Consider the following 16,544-nt stretch of genomic DNA (forward strand, 5'->3'; position numbering starts at 1 on the left):
AAGATGCCACGAGATTGTAGGAAATGTGTGGGGTCAGTCAAGATTTACGTGATTAATTGACTAAAGGCCTGACTAGGATACAGGTTTGGGCTGCATGGGTAGAAAAACCCTAACTCTAGCCTAAGTAACTTGTTCCCCAAGAACTACGCGAGACTTGATCCTTATAAATAGGATACGTAGATACTTGTATGAGACATGAGTTGACATTTGACGAAAAATAAAGAAAATCCTATTCTTTCTTGAGTAGTCATCATACAAGCTCAGCCACCATCATACAAAACATTCCTCCGCCCTAAAACGTCACCCTTAATCTTTATTTCTGCCATTAACCTCCAGAACACTATACAAAACCTTCCTCCGCCCTAACACACCACCCTTGATCTTTATTTCTGCCATTAACCTCCAAAATACTGTTAAACAAAATTCTCCCTTTAACAGGGGGCATACACAACATTCTTGAGGAGTCATCATACAAGCTCAGCCACCATTATACAAAACCTTCCTCCGCCCTAAAACGTCACCCTTGATCTTAATTTCTGCCATTAACCTCCAGAACACTATACAAAACCTTCCTCTGCCCTAAAACACCACCATTGATCTTTATTTCTACTTTAACCTCTAAAACACTGTTAAACGAAATTCTCCCTTTAACAGGGCGTATACATAACATACTTCTTTTAATTATCAATTTATTTGATCCTTTTTCAACAAAATAAATAATAATATAAAAATAAATAAGATAATAACCAAATAAAAGCAATATTTCACAATATCCATTTATTATACATACTCCCTCTATTACATAATAACTGACTTTTTATAAAATTTCAATGTTAAAGTCAAATCGACTTTGACCGACAAGAGTTAGAGTCTGTCGCTTAAATACGGTTTACCGTGCTTCACGTGGTTTGCAGGCTACAGCGTGAACCCGGAGGATTTACCTAGTGCGCACCCGAAAGGTAGCGGCTGCGGGTTACCTACTACTAAAAAAAAACTTTGACCGACAAAAAATGAATTTATACTATAATATAATAATCAGAACAAGATATATATTGGTTCAACGGTTATTCCCTTAGTTTAATTATTAAAAAAAATAATAAATAGTATTACACACATGCTAACTACTAAATTGTTAAATTACTAGATATATTTTTCGTATCCCGCTAAACTACGACCAAAATTTATCATACTAAAATACGATAACAGTTCCTTTTTAATTCTTTTATTATTTTTAGTATATATCAATAATTATTATATATTTATATAATTATATTAAAATTAATATATGATTAAATAAATAAAATTTAAAATCTATTTAAATATTAATGAAACCCATGTATCGCATGAGATTTAAGTTAGTAATATTAAATATTAAAATAATGAAAAAGTATTTTTAGAAAGTATATTTGACGTACTATCATTTTCAATTTTTATATTTTTAAAGATATTAATTGATAATGTATTATTTGTTGTCAAACTTGAACTCAGATTGACATAATATCAAATATTTCATAAAAAAGTAAATACATAATTATTTGCTAGCTAATCAATTCACGAATCCATTGTAATATTCTTTTCTTCTCAAATTATCTACCTTTTTTAAATTTTTATGGTCAAATTGACTCAATTTTGACAGAAAAATTCATATATTATATAATCGAAAAAAGTTATAAAAAATTATATTATTGTAAAGTATAAGCAATCTAATTTAATAAGCATTTTTAAGTTTTTTTAAAAAATAAAATATTGATCTTTAATATACGCACAAAATTAAGTTAATTTGATCTTAAAATAGTCAAACATGATGAAATATGCTCAAACTTGTTAACAAATTACATTTAACGAATTTCTTCACGAGTCATATTTTTAAACTTGTTTGAGAATTTATCCTCAGTCTGTCGTCACAGATAGTGGGTTCGATCCTCGCTCAAACAAATATTCATTTGTAAGGATATAAGTCATATTTGTAAAAAAAAAATTGTTTGAGAATTTTGGAACCTAATTATGGTATTATCAAATTCAGCTCATTTACCCAATCATAAACGAGCATGAGTTGTGCTCACCAACATCATGAAGGAGCCGTCGTATTTGTAGAGAAAAATACCAACGGACGGATCCAAATCAAAAATCAAAGGGGCCCTAGGGTTTACAAACATAACGCCCACACTATTTATCTCTCTGTATTCTAGTTCCCTTTCTTACAGCGTAACAAAAAATCTACGCACACAAAATACACTCAAGATTTTGTTTGTTGCCGGGGCCGTATTAGTGGGACCGGGAAGACAGAGTATAACTCTTGCCCAGTTAAACTATCCAACCGTAAACTATCCACTCAGATAGGTTTTGTTTCTTAATTATCTTGTTGTCTAACATATTTTAATGAAACTGTTTGTTTTAATTTTACCGTATCCTTAATTTTACCCATGTTTATTTTTGGTTTTTCTGTAACATATTGTTTTATAACAATGTAGATACACAAAATTTTTAAAACTTTTTTTTCCTTTGAAGTACTGGGTCATTTTACTGTGTCTTTTACCATGAAACTTTAATTCTTGTAGCTGATAACATGTAGAGGAAAGTTAGATGTATAGAATACTATGTGTTATATAGTAATGTACTTGGAAATTCCCTGTGATATCTGCAATACATGTATATTATTAGTGTAATTCTGTGTGATGTTTTTGAATGCATGATAAATTAATAATTACTTAGGATATTGGCATGTCGAAGTATTGGTCGAATATGTTTTGTATCTCTATGTAGGAGTTTTTATTTGAAAACAGAACATGGTCACCTTGCAGAATGCGGGTGTATTTGCAAATGTTATTCTAAATTTAGCAATGTTGCAGGTGGGCAATTGAGAACCAACGGTTACTATGTCTAAAGAAAAGAAAATGGAACCATGTATCCTTTGTTCTTTTCTTGTTTCTCGTTTGTTTCACATTTTGCGTTTCGGTATTAGATGCCTCAACAGAGCAATTCCAACAATGTCCTATTCATTGCCTCGTGAATATAATAAAATATAATGTCCTAGTAATTTAGGACAATGTTTTTGTACATCAAGTCCAATAACTTGCCTTATATTTGTGCCTTATTATTAAAATAATAATATATTTGAATTAGAATTAGAGGAAAAGTAAATGATGAGAGGAAAGAGATGTGTAAAAAGGGAGGGAAGTAATTTTTTTATTGAAATAAATGATATAGAGCATGCACAATAGTGCCTAAAAAATGAGGCAGATAATGAATGTTCTAGTGTTTTAAGGCACCACTAGGACATTGTTGGATCACTTATTTGCTCAACATGCCTCAAATTTCAGTTTAGGACAACATTATAGGGCACTCTTGGACTTGCTCTTAGGGACTGTTATCTTTGCGGAGTAGTTGTTTAGTTTGATCTGTGCAAACTCATATCAAGTCCAATGGGCATATTTTTGAACCAAAGGATGATCATATTACAACATTTAATGTATTAAAATATTGCAGTCTATATGAAGACGATTGATCGGTGGATTCATATTGCTGGAATCATTGTGTTTAGCATATAGTTTTGGTGGTTGAATTACTGTCAATGCGTAAGATAAATGCCATTAATTGAACAAGGAATATAAGATGTTTCTATTGGAGCTATCTACCTAGTTTTGTAAACTAATTACTCGTCAATTTTATTCCTCGTGTGTTCTTAGGCCATAAACATAAAAATTGTTGGCTATCATTGGGGGTTTTTGTGTTTGGTTATCACTTAACTACACTTTACAGCTGAAATAGTTGACGCTGGGTGCAAGTCTGATGTATGTACCATAATTGAGCAAGAAAGGGTACACCATCAGTAATTTAGCTCTTAATTAACCGAGTGTAGTTTTAGTTCCTCTCGCTTTCAGAAAGTGTTCAATGCCATTATAGTTGTTGCCAGTGAAATTCTCAGGGCTTTATTTATATCTTATGTATCCTACTGGACAACTTCTAAAGATTTTTGTCCATTTGCATAGATGCTCTGTTATACAATGTTTTTTTAGCTTACCGTTATATTACTGTGCCATAAACAAGCATGGAGGAAATGTGATGAGCTTGTTAGTCGATACCTAAACTCATTCTTATGTAACCTACAAAACATTTAATTTGGATATGTATTAACCTGATGTGGGTGCGCAGCCATTAGCACAGATCTTCTTCCTTGTGTTTATTTACAGGAACAAGCATTTACTAGTTTTATGCATTAAATTCTTTATGCAGATTTTGCTGGGGTTCAGTATTTGCTGTTTCTTGTTTCAAATGCTTTATGATGATAAAATGTTTGCTTTTGATATTTATCGTGTTCATCGTATCACATTTAAGAGTTCCGATAACATTTTTTATCTCGTAAAGGTAAAACTTGATATATTCTTGTAAGTTTTATATTAGGCTTCAAGAGAAGGAATTCAAGCAGATACAACTTCATCCCAATCTTATTCAGGAAATGTTATACCTGCTGGTAATGGTAAGACTAATCACTAATTAGTAAAAGTAACTGCTAGTAAGATTGCTCATTTGCTTCTGTCCCAGTGTCTTTTGCTTTTTTTATCTTTTAGTAGATTTTGTAGCTTAGTAGTTGTAGTAATAAGTGAAACCGGAACCGGATGCCTAGTATTCACTTTTGTTGTCGAAGTTGGGGATATATGACAGTGGCAGGGCGAGGGTCGAAACCTGGCGGGGTCATTGTATAATTAGTGAAGAAACAGAAATAATACTTACATAAATGATGAAAAATTTCTTCTAGGGTTAGTGCTACAATGATGTTGCAATAAGTATATTAATAATTCAATTAAAAGTACTTCTTTGTGCATTAACAAAGATTGTGTCATTTAAACAATATTTTTTTTAACATCTATATATAACAGAAAGAAGAGCCTTTTTAGTACAATTTTCTGATTTTTCTAAAGAAGGTTTTGTTTGCAAACTATTTTTTGACAAAATTATAGTCAGTTAAAAGAAAATATAACATGTTTTGGAAAATGGCAACCCCGGATCCTTCATCACACATGTAGATATTATCAACAATTTTTTTTTGAAATTACTATTTTTATAGATTGATGTACTTAATTTTTTTTTAAAATATAATAATTTGATAACAACTACTGGCGGTAGTGTGATGAGTGATTAAAGAGGGGCAATAAGGAGGGTCTGATTTGGTTATTTAGATATATAGATGTAAAAAACACTACAATTACAAACTAGTAAGACAGATAAATTTCCGATTTTTTTTTTTTGGGGGGGGGTGGTAAATGTGTAGTTAGCATAAATTTCTATCACGATATAATTAGTTGACTTGTTACCAGCACGAGTATATGGATGGCCTACAATTTTTTTGCGGAAGCTTTGTAAAGAAGAGATTGTTATACATTTTACCGTCAGTTTAAATTGAATTTGTTTATCTGTGGTGGTTTTAACAAAACTTGTGATCGAGAGTTTCTAGATTGTTTAAATGTTTCTCATATATTGCTACCAAATAGGTTTAGTATGGTCAGGAAATATCCTATTAATGAAGCCGTTTAAATAGTAACACCAAAACTGGGTATGATGAACAAGTATTAGAAGTTATAGCAAAATTAGATGGGTAAAAAATTTAATGCATAAACACATCTTAGCGCCAAGAAACTCTTTCTAGGGTCAATAAACTATGCTTCCTAGACTCTAGAGATCTTTTATGCACATCCAGGAAGAACCCTTAGGTTTTTATTCTTCTAATATCTTCAGAAATGAAGTTATAGTCTTTATAATTGTCATTATTCCTTGTACAACAAATATTGTGTGAAATATTCCCAAAAAATTGATGAATTTATTTGCAATTAAAATTGATGATTAGTTTTCTGTGTTAAATTTGACAGAATGTAATGCAAATTTAAATCACTTGGGTGGAAGAAGTGGTTCTAATAAAGTAAGTACTTCAGATTCTCTCTCAAAATAATTAATTTTGTATCTATAAATATAGCATTTTTGAAATTGACAGTTCAGCTGAATTACTTAGTACATAAAGGTGAGCTTTGTGAGACAATATACTTCCCGTTTCTCATATTTTTTCGGCTTTATTTTTTCAGCTTTATTTTTTCAGGGTGCACCAACAGTTTGACTTTTTTATTTATTATCTACCTGGCTGTAATGTTATTTTACTGGGACTTTGATGGTTCTTGATGGGCAACAGCCTTTTCTTCATCAGAAATTATGCAGGACACTGACCTATATAGATCAGAAACCATGCCGAGGCCCGAGTGAGTCATGTAATTCAGGAGATGTCAGTGATTCAAAGAATAACACCACTGATGTGTTCAGTACAGATAACTCCATTAATTTCCAGAATAAGAACTTGTATCGGTATGCTACCTCGAAAAGTATAACTAAGCCCCATTTTAACACACAGCCAATAAGGTCCTCAAATCAGGTACCTACGTATATTGTTAAGTAATGTATTACGCATATCATTAATATTACAATGTTTTATTTGTTAACTGTGTTGTTATCTATTTTTACTAATATATGTACAAAATTTTCTAAAAGTCGACCAATAGAATTGTTAGATGATTGTTATAACTTTCTTTCTTTAGTTTTATAGTCTGGGTTTCTTCCGATTTTAAATTTTAGAACATAAGTTTTGGTTTAGGTTTTTAAAATATAGTTTCATATATAACTACTTCTTAACAGCTCATGTTAATTCTGCTTATTTTGGGTCAACTAAATCCATGTTACAAAATTACATCTGTGCCTGTGTCCTGCTGGATTGTATGAGGCTATTTCTAGCATGTCTGATTTGGGTATGGGCTGGTTTGGTTGTTTATATCAATTTTTTTGGGCCTAACTGTACTGAGTCATACTGAGTACTGACTGCCCTGATCTGTTTCTTAATGCTGCAGTTCAGCTCTGGTTCTAGATCAAACTCTCAGTTTCAATCACAAAGGAAATTTTCATCATGTAGTGAAATTAACGAAGGTGGTTACTGTGTTCGTGATAGTGAATTGAATTACAGTCCAAATGCTAGAATTGGGAATGGAAGTGATCGATTAAGTTTGAAAGGAAAGCAGAACATGCTTGGAGAGCTTCAAGCAATGGCTGATTTAACTTGTGGTCCTCGGAGGCAGAGAAGGAATATGGTTCTAAATATACAGGATGTGGATGAAAGGACGTGGCTCTCAGTACGAAGAGAAGAGTATAACCTAGAAGATTTTAAGATCGAATATGACAGTGCTAAGTTTTATGTCATCAAACCAATTAGTGAAGATGACACACATAAAAGCATTAAATATAATGTTTGGTCTAGTACCCCTTATGGCAATAAGAAATTAGATACTGTATTCCGTGATTCACACAAAGAAACAAGCAATGCAGACACTATTTGTCCAATTTTCCTCTTTTATTCAGTAAGGGTTTGCATAATTATTTTACCAATGTTGTAATATTCCTCTTCACTTCTCCAAAAGCTGACCTGTGTATCTCATGTGCGTATTATATTTAACAAGTATCACCTAACATATTTTTTTCTCCTATGTCAGGTTAATGGAAGTGGGCAGTTTGTAGGCTTAGCTGAAATGATAGGAAAAGTTGACTTTGCCAAGAACCTGAACTTTTGGCAAACTGAAGAATGGAATGGGTTCTTTCCAGTGAGGTGGCACATAATCAAGGATATTCCCAACATACAACTGAGACACATTATTATTGAGAACAATGATAACGAGCCTGTGACACATACACGGGATACAAAGGAGGTATACGACATGTTTATGGAAAATTAGCTCAGGGACCTTTATGATTTAATAAACAACTCAAATAATGAGAACAAGGACAAACATATCAGCGATAGTTTTCTTTGGTAAAAGCAAAAAAAATTACTTGCCATATACCTAATTAACTCTATGCCCTAATATTATGTTTATAACCGTTACGATTTATCCTGATAATATCTAATATTGGTGGATATCATTATGGCATCTCTTCAGATTGGATTCCAACATGGTTTAGAAATGCTTAAAATCTTCAAGAATTATACTGCAAAGACATCACTGCTAGACGATATTAACTTCTACGAAAACAGGGAGCACTCGCTTAGGGCAAAGAGGAATAGGAATAACATGGCAGTTACTCGAACAGAGGTTTACATGCAAGACACTCTCCTAGTAATCTGATGATTTTCTTGTCATTTTTTTTCCCAATTTTTTTCTTTTATGATTTTGCTTGCTTATGTTCCGCAGAAACAGGAAAGAGCAGTAGAACGAACAACCAGAGGATTTGCTACCAACAACTTTTCAGACTCCACAGAGCTCATAATCTGCAGAACCCAAAAACTCTCAATTCACGTGACCCGACAATAAAGGCTGCTGTCATAAATCTAAAGGACAGTTTGTCGAACACAGATTCTTAAGAACAGAGTAAAGTGCGGTAGGGTTGACACTTTCATTGGTTAGTAAACTTGTTCTTTTGTTTCTGTTGTGCGGGAATATTTTTCCTCGCATTCATACAACGTATTTGTGATGATCAAGGTGTTTCTCTGACCTGTTTTGATTCCTTTAGTGCAAACAAGTTTCTTAATTTATCGGGTTGACAGATTTTTTGGCATGAAACCTTCAAGCTGCGCGAAAATTTTGTCTACGTTTTTTCAGATACCGAATTTAATATATTAGTTGCCTTGGGAGTTACTGCAATTGTAATTTTTGCTTTTGGTCCTACTTTGTCAAATTGTCCATTCTTTTCAATAGTTTAGTATTAATTATATTTTGATAATGAGATTTTAGTTGCAAAATCAAATATCAGTTCTAAGATATCAGATGCGTATCAATGTTTGTTTGATCCATGAAACCTTTGAGTTGACCATTATTTCAAGAGTAATGTGGATGTTATGCAGGGTTATCTTGCAGGTCCTGTTTGATGCCGGAGTATCCCTTGTAATTTGTACTATCTCATTTAGCGGATTATAGTTGACAGGGGGTAAGTAGAACACAGTCGTGAATTAAGTAGTCTGGTGCAAAATGCTATATTTTCTTGAAGCGCGCCTTTGTTGGTTTTCTTGTTTACGAAAGGTTGCATCACCAGTTAGTGCCATTTTTTACAGCAAGAACAACAGCAATAGGCTCTCTTTTGCAAGCTGACAACTGCATAGTCTTTGCTGAAAAGTTGCGGTCACTTAGGCAATGGAATACCTCTTGCATTAAAATAAAACATTCCTTTGACATGATGCATCAGGTTTTTCAGCAAAGACATGGGTGTCATATCTCTCTTTAGCTTCTCGAAAGCCATGGTTTCTTCATGGAAAAAAGAATAAAAAGAATCCTTCTAAGAATTCGAGTAATTGGTTCATGGATTTTTTTTGTTAGTAATTGGGTTCGTGGATCTTCCCATAGTGTCCTTGATGTATCTCTTGTTGGAGACAAACGAAACCCTTACTTCCTTCAATTTGCAGGTGGAGACCATTTAATTATGGTCTGGACCTCTTTAGGTTCAGTTACAAAATAATGAAAGATGATTTAGGGTGCCATTCTTGACAAAAATTTCTATGAAAACAAGCGGCCACATCTTCCACGTGAATGCTTTCAAAATCTGTAGAAGAGGGGTGAGATGTAAGAGCATCTCCAACGGGATCACCTGTTAGCTAAAAAGTCTATGTGACAGTATCATATACATATTAACTAAAAATATACATATTAACTAAAAAATGTATCCCTACAACCATGACACCTGTTAGCAATATTTTTACATATCATCTATTAGGCTATCTTTTAACCATTAGCTAAAAGATTCACGTCACCTTTTGCCTAATTTAAAACTAAATGTGATTACACATTAATACATACTTATATTTATATTACATTTAATATATATGTTTTAAATCTCTTATTTTATATTTAATATTTGTAACTTTAATAATTATTTTAATATACATTAAAAATTTATATAAATATAATTATATATAATTATATATTTTATAATAGATATATAAGTAATGTTTATTAATTGTGTTTGGTCATATATATAAATATATTATTATATTTCAATTTGTAATATATTTTAAAATCATTATTTTATTAAATATATTTTATTTTTACTCATATTTAATTAATATAAACTAAATTTAATTTAACATCTAAAAATAGTAAAAAAAAAATATTAATGGATATAGATAACCAATATAGCTAATATAGCTAATGCCACTGGACCAAAAATGCTTACATGTTCAATAAAATTTTAGCTAATCATATTTTAGCTAACAATTTTGGATGTTACCCTTGGATATGCTCTAAGTGACATAAGATTAGATCAAATTATCTAGATTGGAGATAAAACAGATGCATTATTAACTTCAACTAGCATGATAGCTTGTGCCTCGGCACAGACCATTTTCTAATGTTTCGTAATGTAGAATGTTTAATTTTCGAATTTCAAGCACGGATTTTGTTAGAAAATAAAATATATTGTCTTTCATAATTTATTTGAAGTGTATGAAAAATATTAATAATTGTTTAGACTCTTGAGTGATAAAATATTGTACAGTGTTTACAGTTTTTTCTTTTTAGATTTTAATAATTCTAGTTAGGATATATATTTTGGGAACAAGTGATATTTGAGTTAAAGAGGTAAGTTAGTCAATTCAATCTCTTCTATATATAATAGGCCAACAAGGGTATAATTTTATGAGATTAAAAAGTCTCATTGAAAAGACTAAATTACCCCTGTTTTTAATATTTATATAAAAAATATGGTTCAGGGGAATCGAACTCTAGTTATTTCATTCAACTATATAACCTCTTACCATTACACCATATTCTCACATGTGCTTTTTATCATACACATAATATGTAAGTGTGCTAAATGAATATTTTATTTAACTTTAAAGATATTACTTGAATTACGCAAACAAAAAGATAGTTAGTTGAATATTTGTACAATTAAATTTTAAAGAATTGAATTCCAGATATAAAATTAGGCATAGTACATAAATGGATTGTTATCTTATTTATTAATCCTTTTTTAGTTTGAAAATATATCTCATATATTTTTAACATATTTTTTATTATAAAAAGTAATTAAAATGTACATATATAATTTTTTTAAAAAATATTGAAAATAGAATTGCTTATATATAAATAATTTATATTGGTATTACATATTTAGATAAGCTCGAATTATAATGAGTTAATGCATTTTAGAACTTGACCCATTGTTCAAAAAATACTCAAAATTTGACTACATGACTCGGCCGAAAAATATCGTCACATTCTACGTTTAGTAAATTTAAATTACAAGTTCGACGAGAATATCTTACCAATAATGTGAAAATTTTAATATCTTGTGTTAATATAAATTAATGTGTTTGAGGTCTTTATAAGATCAAGTCAACTGATTAGTTATATTAAAATTACTAACTTCACTGGTAACGTATTATTATTTTTGGGATTTGTCCTAATTTTAAGAATATTTGAAATTTGAAATGAGATCTCACGAGATTTATTAAAATTACAATGATATACTAAATCGATTTATTTTTCATTTTTCACTTAAAAAAAACTAGCTTTTATAAATGAATTCTTTTAGATCAGCAATATTCATTGATCAACATAATATTGTACAAATATTTTGAATTATTCAAATAAAAGTTATATATATACTATATTGTAGCATTTGATTCAATGCATTTTATACTATTTAAGGAAAAAAACATATATTGTTCAATAATTTGAAGGAATTAACCAGTTCAACTGATATTTATAAAACTTTATCGAACTGAATTTTTTTAATTTTAGGAGAATAGTATAAAATGTTATCAAATTATTATATGAAGAAATATTAGAGTCGTAATGAAAGAAACTTAAAAACGATTTAAATAACGAAATAATTACAATTTTTCTTTCGAATTCTTGAAAAAAAATCATGAATATCAATAATAAGTCTTAAAAATATATAATTCATTTTTATGTTACAACCATGATTGATACCCGGTTGCGTAAAAAATAGATATGGATTGTTTGTCAGTGATAATTTGAATATCATATATAAATTATAGCAATTTATTTATTACATAATTTTAATTTTTGAATAATTATAAATGCATGTTAGTTAAGTAATCAATTATCTCACTAGATGTTAATAATGATTATACATGTACATAAATCAGATATTTAGCATATAAATAATTGAAACCATTATAATTTACTAAGAGATATAACATACAATAATTTACATGCTAACACACACACACATATAACTTAATACTTTCTTAGTAGTAGTGTAAATAAAAAAACTAACATTTTCCCATACATACATGATACATACATACGTTGAATTTCAAAAACTAATATTTTTAATTAAAATCAACTTTAATATTAACAATAATGTAAATTTTACATTATTGTATATTATGATTGCAAGACATTCTGACTTCAGTTATTCATTTTTTATCTTTTTAAATTGAGTATGTCAATTGTAAGTTAGTAGTGAACTAAGTAATAATATAGAGCAGTACATATAGTTTATTTAAATAAAATTCAAGATTTTGGTCAACTCTGTATTCAACATGTATGTTAATTTTTAGCTTTATCTTTGTAAACATACTATCGGCATTCTACAAATTAAGTTTAATCATTTCATTTTAAACGTACACTTACTACCCTGTTTATATTCATTCACTAAATATAAAATAACGGGTAAGAAAAATATAATATAATAATAGTTGACGGGATATTCACTCCTAAAAATGAGGAAATATTCGAAACTTTTAATGTTATAGAGGGGGACATGAAGCTTGTAGGAGAGAAATTTTATCTTCATTTCTTCAAAATTTGACTCAAGAGCCTATATAAGGATATTGTTGGAATTGCTCTAAAAATATTATAATTGTATGGTGTATAAAAAAACTCTAGAAAATGACCCATGCCTCGCACGGGTTATTATGCTAGTTTTGGTAAAAGGACAAAATTATTTTGGTAATTGCCCGCAAGAGTTGGCTCAATTGGTTAAAGAGGGGATAATTATCCTCTTGGTCACATGTTCGAATCCCACGGGAGGAGAATTTATGATTATGACTCCTGAAGCTTGTCGCTTAAATGCAGTTTACCTTGGTTCACGTGATTTGCAGGCTATTACGTGAGCCCGTAGGGTTTACCCAGTGCGCACCCGAAGGGTAGTGGCTGCGGGTTACCTACGATAAAAATAAAATAAAATACTAATGGTAATTTGTGTAGATCCGATATTTATGCGTATAAGGTAATTGAAACTTGTCATATTTAGAATTAACAATGTCTCCGTCCAACTCCAACATGGCTGTTATATTTATGATAACGACGTGTATTTAACAATTTTCAAATGATACACGTTAGTTATTAAATTGGTCTTATTAAAAATGTCAAACACACTTTATTGATATAAGAAATAAAGAGCATTCTGTCATATTTATAAGATGTATTCGTCGAACCTCTAATATAAATTGACTAAACCTATATTGTGAATCAGTTCAGATAGCCAAATGACGTTTATTTTTTTTAAATGGGCCAGATTTCGAATTCAAATGAAACTGAAGTATTTCTAGTATTTTTTGAAAAAAAATTGGTCAAATTATGATTTCAAATTAAACTAAAGTACAAAGTGACCTATATATATTTATATTTGAGCGTTATCATATATATATATATATATGAGTAAAGTTCTATGGAGTCCACCTTTTTGTCGGAGTACTCGGAGTCCATCTACGTTCTGCAAATAAAATATCTTGTAAAGCGTGTTATTTTGCAAAACCTGTTACACAAATAGCATAACTTTAACAAAATCATGCAAATCTCATATATTATTGTACAATATGTATGTACAGCAATATGTTCTGCAACATAAACATTTATGTTCTGCAAACTAAACATGTTTTGTAGAATAATATATTTTGCAATGTTTTGCTTGTAAAATGTATGCAATCTACAAGATTTTTAATAGAATAGTGATGTTTGTCGAAAAATAATATTTTTTTGCAATATTTTAAGCTATATTTTACTTGTAGAACATATATGGACTCCAAAGACTCCAATGAAATAGTGTACTCCATAAAACTTAATATATATATATATATATATATATAAGGGGATACTCTAATAAAAACCAATATTAGAATAAAAGCCAGAAACCATATATTTTTCTTTTAAATTACTTCGAAATATAACACATATGATATGCAAATCGATCATTGAAAGATGAAGAAAAATACAGTAAAGTCGAATTTAAAAAAAATTGTTTGACGGGAAAAATCAAATTAAAAATGAAAGGAGAAAGCTGAAATTGTGTGTGAGGGTGCAGATTATTTGGGTGTGGTGCTTTTAGGGGACCATTAGATTGATCCAATGGCTTAGATTAGTTTCTAGTTTCTATTTTAATTTTAGATTATATTTGATCATTTCCCTATATATATGTGTGTGTATGTGCTTTTACTTTCAGTAAATGTTTTTAAAAAAATTAAGGAATTTGTAAAATTCAGTTTATATAAAAAATGGTTGAAAATATATTTTTAAACTTAAAATGATTAGTAAATAAGGTAATAATTTTTTAATATAATATGTTTGAGCAGGGTCGGGACAAACTTATGGGGGGCCTATGCAAAATTAAAAAAAAGAACCCTAATGTATATTTTAATATAAATGCAAAATAACAAAATTTCGAAAAAAATAAGCTATCAAAATACATTTAAAATAATATATATCTTCCAAAAAATTCCTTAAAAAGAGAGGAAAAAAATCGGGCTCATGTAAGAAATTTTCAAAGTGGGCCTTAATTTAAATATCAATAAAAATGTAAAATGAGATAAATTTTTACAAAAAATGAACTATCAAAATACATTGTAAATAAAGAATACATTCAAAAAAATGCACTTAAAAAGAGATACTCTACTCGCATATTTTGTATCAATTTCATCTAAAACACTTTCGATGTCCATTTCATTTGAAAATTTAGTTTCAATTACCATCGAAACAAATCTATTTATCTTTTTTTCCACATAGTCGTACGTAAATACATATACAATTTTAAAATTTAGGGGCCCTATATTTTCAGGGGCCTTTTGCGGTGCCTCACCCTGCGCTCCCCAGCGCCCCCTCTGTGTTTAAATTTATACTTAAATTTAATTTATTAAAATTAACTTCATAAATAATTCAATAATTTTATTCAAAGTTGAAATATCACAGTATCGACACTCACATATTAAATGTATGATGAAGAGAACAAAGTGATAATTTGGTGTATTGGTATAAGGATATACCAGTCATATATTATGTGTTTGATTAAAAACACAAGTAACAATGTAATGTAGTGGTAAGAAGATGTACATGTGAATGTAAAGACAAAGTTAAAATCCCACAAATAACATTTTTTTATATAAATATTACTTACAGAGGTAAGTTAGTCAATTCAATGCATAAATAAAATGTAGAAGGACAAAATTGATATTTTACTGAGAATAAAAAATCTCATTAATTTTATTCCCTTGTTCTCCTATTATATATAGAAGAAGAGACATGCTCAGTAATTTTCTTAGGTAAAAATTGATTTTGGTTGGGGTTTGCTCTGCTGGTTTCATTGGTTTCATTTCATTTAATTGGGACTCATACACACTCTCTATGATGATATTGGCTCATTGATAAAATTTTGCAAAATGGAGTTCATATACATAACATAACCGTTGGAAGTTGGTTTGCCAATTTTACCCCACTTTCCCGTTATAAGTTACAAGTTGACTAACTAACATGATTGATACGGAGCCACTACACCGTTAAGAATATAAACAATAAGACATCAAATTGGCTCGAATATAATTTTAGCCACTAACACGCACAATTTAAACTACATGTATGTATAGTGCAATTTAGTCTAAAATTATCATAGGATACTAACTAGTACTTGTAATTTTGCTCATTTGTCGAGAACTAGGTTACTAATTGTTCAATTAGGTAAGTCATTAAATTTTTGTGGTTAAACAATTCTCGAGAACACAGAAATTTTACGTAAATGATGTTCTGTTTCTAGACATACTCAAAGCAATACTAGTTATATAAATACTAAATTTTTTAAAAATGTTTTTAATATTCAAATGCACATTGAAAAACTTGAAAATCCATATATGCAAAAAAATTGATCTTATGTAGTACATATATATAATTTGTTGATATCTTTTAAAAAAAATATGATTATTGATTAATTTTATGTGGTATTATAAAAATATTTTTATATTTTGCTAAAAAATGATTTTTTTTTTAAAAAATATGACTTTAAATGTAACTAAAAACACCATAGGAAATCAATTGCCCGAGACTTGTTTAAGGATGAAACTCTCTCACACTCTAGCTTAAAGCAGTTTATGCACGCTACTCATGTGACCTCTGCTTCGTGTTAACAAGTGACATGGTCAGTTTTTCCTGTTCACATGTTATAATCAAAATGTTTCAGAAATTTACTCCTTCTATGATCAAATGATGTGATGGAGTTCGCAACCAGAGTACGAAACCATCCTCGAGCACTTTCCTTTACGTACACGTCAAACATTTGACACATTGTCATAT

General features: G+C 29.8%; 1 protein-coding gene across 3 annotated transcripts; it reads left to right on the forward strand.

The window, feature by feature from the left end:
- Positions 1–1,999: 1,999 nt before the first annotated feature.
- LOC141663675 (YTH domain-containing protein ECT3-like) lies at positions 2,000–8,754 on the forward strand. Of its 3 annotated transcripts, none has more exons than XM_074469463.1 (10): positions 2,000–2,340; positions 2,850–2,904; positions 3,760–3,818; positions 4,402–4,477; positions 5,865–5,914; positions 6,194–6,415; positions 6,885–7,388; positions 7,521–7,733; positions 7,965–8,117; positions 8,217–8,754. In XM_074469463.1, exons 2-10 carry the CDS (start codon positions 2,877–2,879, stop codon positions 8,334–8,336), a joined length of 1,425 nt encoding a protein of 474 aa, XP_074325564.1. In that variant the 5' UTR covers positions 2,000–2,340; positions 2,850–2,876; the 3' UTR covers positions 8,337–8,754. The 3 variants fall into 3 exon arrangements, with proteins under 3 accessions (XP_074325564.1, XP_074325566.1, XP_074325567.1); XM_074469465.1 differs by having other exon boundaries at positions 2,000–2,319; XM_074469466.1 differs by lacking the exons at positions 2,000–2,340; positions 2,850–2,904; positions 3,760–3,818 and having other exon boundaries at positions 4,397–4,477; positions 6,075–6,415; positions 8,217–8,751.
- Positions 8,755–16,544: the final 7,790 nt, after the last annotated feature.

Source organism: Apium graveolens, chromosome 6 (assembly GCF_009905375.1).
Source record: "Apium graveolens cultivar Ventura chromosome 6, ASM990537v1, whole genome shotgun sequence".
Classification (NCBI taxonomy): Eukaryota; Viridiplantae; Streptophyta; class Magnoliopsida; order Apiales; family Apiaceae; genus Apium; species Apium graveolens.

Excerpts from the sequence above, each read along its gene's own strand:
- LOC141663675 (XM_074469463.1), top strand. The coding sequence starts at position 2,877 with ATGTCTAAAGAAAAGAAAATGGAACCAT. Across the intron at positions 3,819-4,401 it reads CCATAATTGAGCAAGAAAGG|GCTTCAAGAGAAGGAATTCA; the intron begins GTACACCATCAG and ends GTTTTATATTAG. Across the intron at positions 4,478-5,864 it reads TGTTATACCTGCTGGTAATG|AATGTAATGCAAATTTAAAT; the intron begins GTAAGACTAATC and ends TAAATTTGACAG.